This window comes from Galeopterus variegatus, unplaced genomic scaffold (genome assembly GCF_000696425.1).
Source record: "Galeopterus variegatus unplaced genomic scaffold, G_variegatus-3.0.2 Scaffold8506, whole genome shotgun sequence".
In the NCBI taxonomy this organism is placed as follows: Eukaryota; Metazoa; Chordata; class Mammalia; order Dermoptera; family Cynocephalidae; genus Galeopterus; species Galeopterus variegatus.
In genome coordinates, this window is record NW_007734617.1 from 57059 (window position 1) to 68942 (window position 11884).

The 11884-nt window shown below is 43.6% G+C and overlaps 1 protein-coding gene across 1 annotated transcript in view; it reads left to right on the plus strand.

The window, feature by feature from the left end:
- Positions 1 to 11884, plus strand: part of SGSM1 (small G protein signaling modulator 1) — a gene marked incomplete at its 3' end in the record, with an annotated part of 52775 nt that overhangs the window by 24303 nt on the left and 16588 nt on the right. The window contains exons 11-14 of the mRNA XM_008592939.1: positions 1496 to 1634; positions 3953 to 4017; positions 5982 to 6127; positions 10406 to 10534. Coding sequence (XP_008591161.1) covers positions 1496 to 1634; positions 3953 to 4017; positions 5982 to 6127; positions 10406 to 10534 — 479 coding nt within the window. The remainder of the gene's footprint in view (positions 1 to 1495; positions 1635 to 3952; positions 4018 to 5981; positions 6128 to 10405; positions 10535 to 11884) is intronic.

Here is an 11884-nt window from a genome sequence, read left to right on the forward strand (position 1 = left end):
ACGTTTTACAGGGGCTTGCTGGTTTTTCTTGGCCAGCTCATTGATGAATGTCCAGGGAGAGGAATAGTGTAACAAGCCATGTTTAGTGGCCGCAAGAACCATATTCTGTAGGCAGCTTTCCATTCTATCCATGGGTAGCAGCTGACCCTGTCAACTACTCAGCTCTGATGACAAGTGAGTCCAGGTTCACAACACCCCCTCCACTTGGAGCCCAATGGAAGAGGCAAGTTATTATGAATTGTCCTTGCAGGGCCATGGCATATGGGGAAAATGTGCACCTCTCAATTTCCTAGAGCAGGGATTAGAAAACTATGGCCCATGAGCCAAATCCAGCCTTGTTCTGTACAACCCATGATCTAAGAATGTTTTTATATTTTTAAATGAGTGAAAAAAATCAAAAGAAGAATAATATTTTGTGATGTCAAATTGATATGAAATTCACATTTCAGTGTCCATAAAAAAGTTTAATTGGAACATACCCATGCTCATTTGCGTACATTTTGTTTATGGCTACTTTTGCACTACAGTAGAGTTGAGCAGGTATGATAGAGACCAAATGGCTCACAGCCCCTAAAATATTTACCACCTGGCCCTTTACAGAAAACGTTTACATAGTTCTGTTCTAGATAAAGGAAATGTTTGCACCAATCTAGAACTGCCAAGATACCAGAAAGTTTACTATGGAAATTGTAATGCATATGTCACCAGGATGTTTTTTTATGAAGATTTGCAGACACTGCAGTTTCACAAATCTGGGAAAGAAAAAAGTAAGGGAAAATATGAGTGCTACATCCTGGGAGTTGTTGGTCAGGAATCACTTGATCAGGGTCTCTCAAATGTGGCTGCTGTATCAACACTGTTTTAAAAATACAGAATTGACAGCTCTGTCTTCAGGAGACTTTAATTCAGTAGGCCAGGGGAGCGGGACAGGCTTATGGCTTGTTAACAAGACTTCTGCGTGATTCTGGGGTGGTCGCCAATCTGTTTGAGACTCGCTTGATGGACAGACTGTGTGTTCAGCACCATGGACAGCGCTGACACCCTCCTCCCTCAGCAGCACGGATTCCACTGGGTCTGGGGACTTGAGGCCATAAGCCTCCCCCAGAAGCACCCATCAGGCTCCCCGTCCTTCCTGCAGCATCCTGTGAGCACAACTAGATGACAACATGGCGAGGCTTGGCCTCCTGCTCTGGGATTGGGCCTGTTTTCTTGGTTCTGGTCTCTACCTCTGTTATCTTCCTTTCTCTTCTGTTGTCATCAGCTCTGCTCATCTGCTTGGGCCCCCAAATGTTGGTGGTGGCTTTCGCTGGATTGGATGGGTCCAAGGACCTGGGCCAGACTATGACCAGGGTTGCTGTTTCCTACTGTCACATTCGGGGTCTTTCCTATCCCTGTGCTGGACTGAGGGTGAGCTGCTTGCTTTGGGGTGAGGTTTCTATGACCAACACAGGCTTAACCAGGGCTCTTTATTTGCTCCTTTTTTAACATACTGCAGTCCCACAGGATCTGATGGATGTCTCCGTGAGCAACCTCCCACCCCTATGGCAACCCAGTCCCCGGAAATCCTCCTGCTCATCCTGCTCACAGAGTGGCTCAGCCAATGGTGGCTCAACCAATGGCTGCAGCCATGAGAGGTATGAGGGGCTTGAACTGTAGATGGAGGGAACTGAAGGATTTACCAAAGATTTGTGGTGCCCATTTCTTGACCTGCACTGAATTCAGAGGAGCAAACAGATGCTATGGAATCAACCAAACCCAGGTTAAATATTGGCCTTGTGAAGTCCTAGCTGTTGGAACTTACATCTGTCAGGGTAAAGGAAGTTATGATGTCACAGTAACAAACAGTTCTGAAGTCACAGTGGCTTTTTACAGCAAGATTTATTTATCACGCATGCTGTGTGTCTATCATGGGTCAGTTGGGAGCACTACTTTCTCCACATTAAAGGGCCTGGCTGATGGAGCAGCCACCGTCTTTAATGTTGCTAGTCACAGTGACAGAGGGAAAGGTAGCTCTGGAAGGGCTTGAATCAACAAGTGTTACATCCAAAAGAGGCACATGCCATTTCCTCTCACAACTCATCAACCCCACCTACAAAGGGCCAGGAAGTGCAGCCCTACCATATGCCTGGAAACCAAAAGCCAGAAATACTACTTAATGACAGCCACATACATCTCAGTTTGCTCCTCTACAAAGTATATGTCTACTCTATATGACTATGGTAAGGAACAAATCAAATAATGATTTAAATAGGCCAGCATGTGGTACCTGACACACGGTAATGTTCAATAAATGACTCTTCTTGTTTTATTGTATGAAGTTAAATCTCAAGTTCATCTCTCTCCTTGCCCATAGAGTTGTTGTCTCTTTGGAACTACTAAGCTAGTTTGTGAGACTGTTCTTGTTTCCCACTGGCCCAGCCTGGCCTGGGAGAATGGAATCCTTTTGTAAGATTTAAGGGGTGGGGGCCTGCATCAAATTTTTAGTCACCTACCCCCAGGCTTCTCAATTGTTGTCTAAATCAGCATCATTACCTGGGCAGATTCTCAGTCCCTCATCCCAAACCTACTGAATCAGAATCTGTATTTAACACAATCCTAAGATCATGTGTATACTTTTAATTTTGAGATGCACTGATATAACTGGAGATACTCAAACTTTAATGTGCATAAGTATCACCTGGGGGAGGTAGCAAAACACCGGTTCCTGGATTACTTCCTAGAGGTCCTGACTAAGTAGGTCTGTGCAGGGCCCAGGAATCCACATGTTGGAGAAACCCCAAATGACTCTTGGTCTGGTGGTCCATGGACCACTGAGAAATGCTGCTCTAACCCAGTGCCTCCTCTTATAGCATCTGCTTACACACTTGTAGTGATGGGAAGCTCACTATCTTGCAGAAAGCCAAGCCCACTATAGGACAGCTGTCAGTGTGTGGCTGTTCTTATGTAACCCGAGCAAGTCTCAGCCTCACCAACCTGAGAGCACAAAGGGCAACACGTTAATGTTTAATGTCTTCATGTGCATAGCTGGAGGATTTTAGCTGCACTCTGTCCCCAGTCTGCCTGACTTTTTCTGAGATATCCTGAGAATAAATATGCAGATATTCTTCTATCCTGTCCTCTGCAAGAATTCACAGCACTGCTTTTCAGCAGTTTTTGTTTTCTCAAAAAATGCGGAGCCTTACCCCCTCTCCTTTTTAAGCCAAAAAAGCCCCCAAATTTTCCATGCAAGGAGGCATCACCTACTTTGCAATCAGCCAGACTCTGGATCCCAGTTTGGCTCAATTTGGTCCAGCTGCTTCACTTTAGAAGTCAGAACTCTTACTGCAAGTGACAGAAACTCACTTCAGACTGGTTCAACTAAAAAAGAAAAATTGTTGGTATAACTGAGTTCAGAGACACAATGGCTTCAGGCATGGCTGGATCCAGATGCTCATAACAGGAATCTCACTCTGTTTTTCCAGCTCTTTGCTCTACTTAACTCTACAATGGTTTCATTCTCAGGCAGGCCCTTCCTATGCAGTGACAAAAGTGACTGCTGGCAGCCACTGCCATATATCCCACTGGCTAAGGAACTCAAGCAGAAAAAAAGAATGTGTTTCCTAGTAGTTCTAACAAAAGTCCCAGGGCTCATTCTCATTGGCCCATGTTGTGTCACATCTCTGACTCAGTCACTATGACTCCAGCCTGGGTCATGTATTGTGTAGAGTCATTCCCATCCAAATCACAGGAACATGAAGTTATGGAAGGGATGACTCCTCAAAGGGGAATTGGGGCACTGATAACAAAAGGGGCAATGATGCTGTGTGGGTAGAAGTCATAGCAGCCCTCTCTACAGTCCCCTGACTGGCTGATGTTAATCTGCCCTCTAGAAATAACAAGTTGTGCTCCTCTCCAGAAAACCTGTGATGTGTGTGGATCTGTTCTAAGCATCTTCCTCTTTCTGCACCTACAGGGCTCCTCTGAAACTTCTCTGTGACAATATGAAGTACCAGATCCTTTCCAGAGCCTTCTATGGATGTGCGTATAGGTCTTCATTGACAGTATGGTCTCCAAGGAGCTTTTATTGAGTGTCTGCTGTATGCCAGCAATATCAGGGGAAGGATCCTGGCTCTGGCGTTTGAACCTCTCCTCCTCTATTTCCTAGCTGTCTGGTTTTGGTGAAATTACATTAACCTCTCTGAACCTCGATTTTCTCATCTACAGATTGGGATAAATTTTAGCCCTGGGTCCTAAGAGAGAGCAGTGAGCAATGGAGCTCCTTGGGGGCAGGGATTTGGTTTAATCAGCACTGCATCCCAGGGCCCACTTTGGACGATTTGTTTTCAGGATTGAATGAGAAGCATGTACAAAGCCCCTAGAACCTAATATTGCATGTAGTTGCTCAATAAATGTCCATTCAGATCTCCTGTGTGCAAAATTAGAAGAGTAAGGTGGCCTGATTCGTTCCCCAAAATTTAAAAATTAAATTCCTAATACAGATATTCTGATCCCTATTTAACAGATGAGAACTAAGGCACAGAGAGGCGAATTGACTTGTCCAACATCATACAGCTGACAAGTAGCTGAGCTGGGACTCAAACCCTGGTCTGCCTGATTCCGAAGGCTTTGTTTTTTCCTCTTTAATACGTTCACTCTTAGCAGGTTTTATTTCCCCAACCTCATAGTAGAGAGGGAGAGATAAAACATGTATATTTAGGGATTCTAAAAAGTCTTAATACAACCTACATGGGCTTGTGAAATAGCAGTGCAGGTTATATCCCTGAGTGCCTGGAGAGGCAGGGAAAGCTTGAGCTCCACTAGGTTGAGGTTTCGCCTATTCTATTGCCACCTATCCTCAGTGGCTAATACAGAGCCTGGAATGAAGCAGGCACTGGGCAAGTATTTATTGGACCCAAATGGAAGATCCTCCTGGAGGAAGGGATGGGGGTCAAGATAGGTCTGGAATGATGTCGTCAGATGATATGGCTCATCCCCGATGGAGATTGAGAGCCCAGATTCTAAAGCCAGGTGACCTTGGTTCAAATCCCAACTCCACACTTTCCAGCAATGTGACTTGGGTAAGTGACATAACAAGTCTGTGCTTTGATTTCCTCATCTATAAGATGGAGATAATAATAGAAACTGCTTCATAGGGTAGTGGTGAGAATTAAATGAGTTATGTGAACTCTGGGAACAGCTTCCTGGCATGTAGTATGTGCCATGTAAATGTTAGCTATTATACTGTCATCATCATCATCTTTATTACAGTTAGCCCCGTTGTCGGTAGAGGTGAGTCCTTGAGCTTCAGAAGGTCCAGGGTTATCTCTGGGAACTGAGGATGGGATGGCGGAAGAAAGCCCGAAGGAAGGGGCATGGTTAGAGCAAACAGCACTGGCTGGCAAATGCTGAGTGCTTCCTACATGCCAGGCACTGTGCTGAACACCCTCCAGGTGCCCGGGATGGAGCAGAAAAGGGATAGCACAATGGTGGGCATTCATTTAAGGGTGCAGGGCCATCTTTGAAAGCAAACTGGGTGCCCTCAGCATCTCCCCAGTTACTGTCTTGCTGGGACTGCCTTTATCCAGCTGCAACTTGAATGGGAGTCTTTCACATTCATTTTCTCTCTCTCTGGCTTGGAAGTATCCAGAGGCAGAGAAGCCCAAGGAGTCACAGATCCCCTTTCTTCCTGCTCCTCCTCTGCTTTCAGTCTGTGAATTAATAAATACTTTGGCTTCTAGCAGAGCAGGGTGTTGTCACCCTGTCTGAGGCTGGGAAAGGTGATAGACTTCCCCAGGGTCACAGAGCTTTTAAGTGGTCAAGCCAGTAAGTGACATCAGCCCTCTGAGTCTCACCTTCCTTGTCTGGAAAAAGGGGCTGATGGGAATTAGCTGGTTGTGGGGATTCAATAAGATGGGGAGTGGGACAGCACTTTGGAGACTCCCTGAGACAAGGTGAGGGGTATTGGATGGTGGATGATGACATTTTCCTCCTTCCCCCGACAGGGCTTGCCTACTGCAGACACCTTTCCACCGTGAGGACCCACCTGTCAGCCCTGGTCAATCACATCATTGTGTCTCCGGATGTGCCCTGCAATGCTGGACAGGGGCTGACGGCTGGGATCTGGGAGCAGTACCTTCAAGACAGCACAGTAAGGCTTGGCCAGGTTTAATCTGCAGTGGGGCCGAGGCTGCCAGAGAGGCAGTCTTGTCATTGAGAAATAAACCCACCTGCTTGTGGGAACTTAGGTTGATGTGCTGGGGATCTGTGTATGCAAATTGAAGGTCACCTCCTCTTCTTGAGAGTTCTAAGACCCACAGCTCACTTCTGCCCTTTAGGCAGAAGATTGAGGGGCCTGGAAGGGGTAAAGAATGAATCAGTCAGTAAGCATTTATTATTAAGCATCAGCTGTATGCTCGGTCCTGCAGGAGGTGCTGTGACATAGCCCCACCCAGAAGGAATTTACAGTCCAGTTGAAATTACCTAGAATGTTGGGAGCAGCTAAGTTAGAGGGAGGCAGATGAACCAAGAAAACCTTTTCCACCACTGTTCGAAACTCTTTCTCTCATCTCAGTCTTGGGGCCTGAGGTTAGATAGTTCCCCTGGAGATAGTTAGTCCTTGAATGCTAAGATTTTCTTATTAGAATACAAATGTCCCTGGAAGGAAAATGTTTATGTTTGAAAGAGTTTCATAGACAAATAGTTTGGGAAACTTTAAACAGTTTTCTATATTCTGCAGGACTTCTGAGAACTTGGCTATGATGATATCCTGGTCACTCTTAAGAAATTGGGGGCATGTTTCAGAGCTGATGGAGCATTACTTCAAATGTGTGGCCACAGAAACCTTTGTTGGAAAAGTACCTCCCATGGCTAATAGATGGCAGAACCCACTTTTTAAATTATTATTATGAATATTCATGAGATACAAAGCTAATTGTCACCCCTCGTACCCATGATGTGAGTGCCAGATTCCTACTGGCAGCACACCCATTACCAGAAATTACTTTTGTACCCCATGCCCCCAACCAATTATCGCCCAACCTCCCTCCCTCTCCCCTTTCACCCCACGTTGTAGCCCTAGGAATGTAGTCAAGGGTTCAGATCCCCATACCCACCAGCCGCCAAAAGAACTCAATTATCCCCCAACCTCCCTCCCCCTCCCCTTTCACCCCACTTTGTAGCCCTAGGAATGTAGTCAAGGGTTCAGATCCCCATACCCACCAGCCGCCAAAAGAACAGAACCTGCTTTAAGAAGCACTAGTTTATCTCTGCCGGGAATAGGATTTAGAAGGAGACACCTTTTTCCTCCACGCTGGGTGAATCTAGAGGCCCGATCTGCTGTGCACCTTCCACCCAGGTGCTGGGGAGGGCCGAGCTGGTGAGCACCTGGTCTGAGCTGGCTTCCACACCTTGAGGGAAGAAGCTAGTCTGTGCATTACTGTGAGAATGCCATGGGACTCAGTGGAAAAAACAAATTGGTTCCCAAACCTGGACAAACAGAAGGGTTGTTTTTCTTTTTGCCAAAAATTGTTGTTTAATAACAAGATGAATGCCTACTTAATGTAAAAGTTCAAAAAATGAAGAATGCCGTTATATAAAATTTAAAAAATTTTAAATGTCATTCCTCTGCTTCTCTCCTCTAGTTCTGATCCCCTGAATTAGTGACTATTATCAGTGTAGACTCTTCCACATATTTCCTATGCTTATCCATATAAATATATATATATATATCTTTATAGTTTATCTATACTTATCTATATCTATAGTAGATATAATATAAAGACATACATTACATACTTATCTGTATTCATCTATAGGAAATATATATATATATCTTTATAGTTTATCTATACTTATCTATATCTATATATCTATAGTAGATATAATATAAAGACATACATTACATACTTATCTGTATTCATCTATAGATGCAAATCTACATAGGTATAGATATACAGACATACAGATTTATATCTATCTATAGATACGTAGATATTATACATTTCTATATTATATCTACATAGATTTATATCTATGGAAATATATCTTTATATCTTATGTTTTATCTTTATCTCATTTATGTATATATCTCCATTTATATATAGATTTATATATAGATATAATATGTAGGAATATGTAATATCTATATATAATATATAGGTAGATATAAATCTATATCTTTATAATATCCATATCTACCTTATCTATATTTTTTATTTTTTAAACAAGTCATTATATTTGTACTTTAAGTGGCCAACTTATTTTTATATCAAGGACATTTTTCAAATTCCTAGGTAAAATATTAAACGTTAGCACCTTAGAACCTCATATATGGATGGCCCATAATTTATTCAAATCATCTCCTAATAACAGACACCTGGGTTCTTCCTTTCTCTCGGGTTTTTTTTTTTTTTTCATGATTTCAAACAATGTTGCAGTCAACATCTTTATAAGTACATACCTTTTGGTACTTGTGCTTTTATTTCGAGAGTAGATTCCTAGAAGTAAAATTGATTGATGTGCACTTAAAATTTAGATAGATATGCCAGCTTACTTTCTCAAAAGGACATGGTGCTCCTAATCCCCAGCAGTCTCTAAGTGTGCCTATTTCCTGAGGAATTTAAAAGATTTATAGATTTCCGGGCTTGGCTCCAGCTTCACTGATTTAGCATCTCTGAGGGAAGAGCCGAAGAATCTTTATCTTTTTAAAGTTCCCAAGTGCTTCTGGTGATCCTCCTAATTTAGGAGGCACCAATCTGAGGACAACTTGGTTGAAACAATAAGTTAGTAAAAAATGTGTATTCTTCATCTAACACCTATCGCAACCGCTTGGCTATGTCAGTTGTATTGCGATATTAGAGTAGATTGAGCCTCAGTCACTAACAGTCCCCACTCTTTCAGATGCCTGACGCCGTAGGGGTTTATTTCTCACTCACTTAGTGCCGGGTGGGTGTTCCTGGTGAGGGGGCATGTCCTCTCTCTCTAGAGGTTCAAGGTCCTCCGGTCTTGTGGTCCCACCATCTTCCATGCCTCATAGTCACTGCCTCCTGCCAGTAGATGGGAAAACAGGGAGTGTGGAGGAAGCTCACCTGCTTCTTCCCGGACCTGGCCTGAAAATCTCTTACATCACTTCCTCTCACATCCCATTGGCCAGAATTCATCACATGGCCACACCCAACTGCCAAGGAGGCCGGGAAATGGAATCTATTGGTGGTTCCTGGAGAAGAGGGTGTGGGTTTTTGATGATGAGTTTGCAGCATTGGCCACAAATAGTTACCTGATTTTTAAGCAGCTTTGATACAGCCATCTATATAGTACAAATCAAAATTCCCGACAGGGACAGAAGTAGCTGGTTTTGCCATTGTGGCTGGGTACGTCTAAAACTAGTGTTAAAATGTGAAATAGGCTTTTAATATTGGAATGTGATGCAAAGAGGACAGAGGACAAAGCCCGGTGCCCCTCAGAGCAGCCTTCCAGCAGCCACTGGTACTTTCCAGTCCACACGTACAGTTAGGGCATGCTGGTCCCTCAGCTTGACTAATTGTAACTGCAAAGCCTTTGCCTAAAAATGATTTATTTTTAAAAAGCATACAAAATCAGCTCCACGGGCCGGCCCGGTGGCGCACTGCTACAGTGTGCCGCTTGGGAGTGCGGCGGCGCTCCCGCTGAGGGTTCGGATCCCATGTACAGACCAGCCGCTCACTGGCTGAGCGAGGTGTGGGAGCAACACCGTGGGTTGCGATCCCGTTGCAGGTCCCGGTCCGGTACGGGCGCGACACTGAGGGTTGCGATCCGTTGCTGGTCACGAAAAATGACAAAAAGGAAAAAAAAAAAATCAGCTCCACAAAACAGCAAACAGTCGTTAAAATCATCCTAATGTGCAGAAAGGGTCTTAGTGTATGAAGTAGCAGCTGGAAATGTTTATTTTGGATTAATTTGCTTTAGATCAGTGTTCTTAGATCTGAGTCAAGGTTACTAACTCCAAAATAATATTTCCAAACAAGCACAATACAAAAAATTGACTGAAAATTAAATAGAAATGTTAATTCATTATATACTGGCCTCCGTTTTTTTCTTTTTACAAAAATGGGTTCACACTAGACATGTTCTGCATCTTGTTTATTTTATTCAACAGCATACATTGAACATCTTTTCATGTAGATCCTCATAGATGTATCCCCTGCAGTTTGAAATGCCTGTGTGGTATAGCCATGTAGGGACGAATGTTCCTCCATTGGTAGGCATTTGGGGGGTTTCCAGAGTTTGGCTCTTTCCTATGATGCTGCGATGAATGCCTGGGAACATAAGGCTTTGCTTATTCATGCCAGGATCTCTGAGGGCTGGATCCAAGAAGCAGGACTGCTGGGCCACAGAGCCCATCCCCTGGTTTTCTGTTGACTAGAGCCTTTGCTTCCCCCTCCCACCACAGAGTTACGAGGAGAAGGAGCTGCTGCGCCTCATCTACTATGGGGGCATCCAGCCGGACATCCGCAGGGCCGTGTGGCCCTTCCTCCTAGGCCACTACCAGTTCGGGATGACGGAAATAGAAAGGAAGGAGGTTGGTTACCTGCTATGGGCAAGGGGGTCTTTGGCAATGAAAGGAAACAAATACTGTGGAGTTGGGGGAGCTTTGTTTCCATGTTGGATCAAGGTGGGGCAAAGAGGTATGGGGGAGGCAGGAACCTCAAAGACAGCACTGTCCAGTAGAATTACAACATGAGCCACGTATGTAATTTTTAAAATAAACTTATTTGAGATCATTATAGATTCACATGTAGTTGTAAGAAATAATGCAGAGGTCTTGTGTATCTTTGACCCTATTTCCCCCAGTGGTAACCTCTTGCAAAGCCAGAGCACAGTATCACAACTAGGGTGTTGACATTGATGCAACATACCAATCTTATTCAGACTTCTCCAGTTTTACTTGTACTCATATGCGTGTGCATGTGTGTGTGTGTGTACTAAGTCCTCTGCAGTTTTCTCACACGTGTAGATTTGTGTGTCCACCACCACAGTCTACATACAGAACATTTCCAATGCTATAAGGACCCTCAGGTTGTCCTTCCTGAGTCACATCCACCTCTCTCCCATCCCCATCCCCATTCCTAACTCCTGGAAACCACTGATCTGTTCTTCATTTCTATAACTTTGTCATTTTAATAATGTTGTAGAAATGGAATCATACAGTATGTGACTTTTTAAGATTGACTTTTTTCACTAGTATAAATCTCTGGAGATTCACCCAAGTTGTTGTATGAATCAATAGTTTATTCCTTTTAATGGCTGAGTAGTATTCCATGGTATGGGTGTACCATAGTTTAACTATTCGTCTGTTGATGGATAGCTAGGTTGTTTCCAGTTTTTTGGCTATATGAATAAAGCTGCAATGAACATTCATGTACAGATTTTTGTATTAGCATAAGTTGCCATTTCTCTGTGATAAATGAGCAAGAATTCAATTTCTGGGTCATATGGTAGTTGAATGTTTAGTTTTATCAGAAATTGCCAAATTTTTGCAGCAGTTGTACCATTTTACATTCCTACCAACATATAAGTAATCTACACCTGCATCTTCACCAGTTGGGTGTTGTCATTACTTTTTATTTCAGCCACTTTGACAGGTATGTAAATGCTATTTCATTGTGGTTTTAAGTTGCACTTTTTGGGCTGTCTGGTTAGCTCAGTTGATTAGAGTTCGGTGTTATAACACCAGGGTGAAGGATTTGGGTCCCCATACTGGCCAACCGACAAAAAGAAAAAAAAATTGCAGTTTTTGTTTGTTTGTTTGTTTGTTTGTTTGTTTTGTGACTGGTAAGGGGATTGTAACCCTTGGCTTGGTGTTGCCCTCACCGTGCTCAGCCAGTGAGCGCACCAGCCATCCCTATATAGGATCCGAACCTGCGGCCTC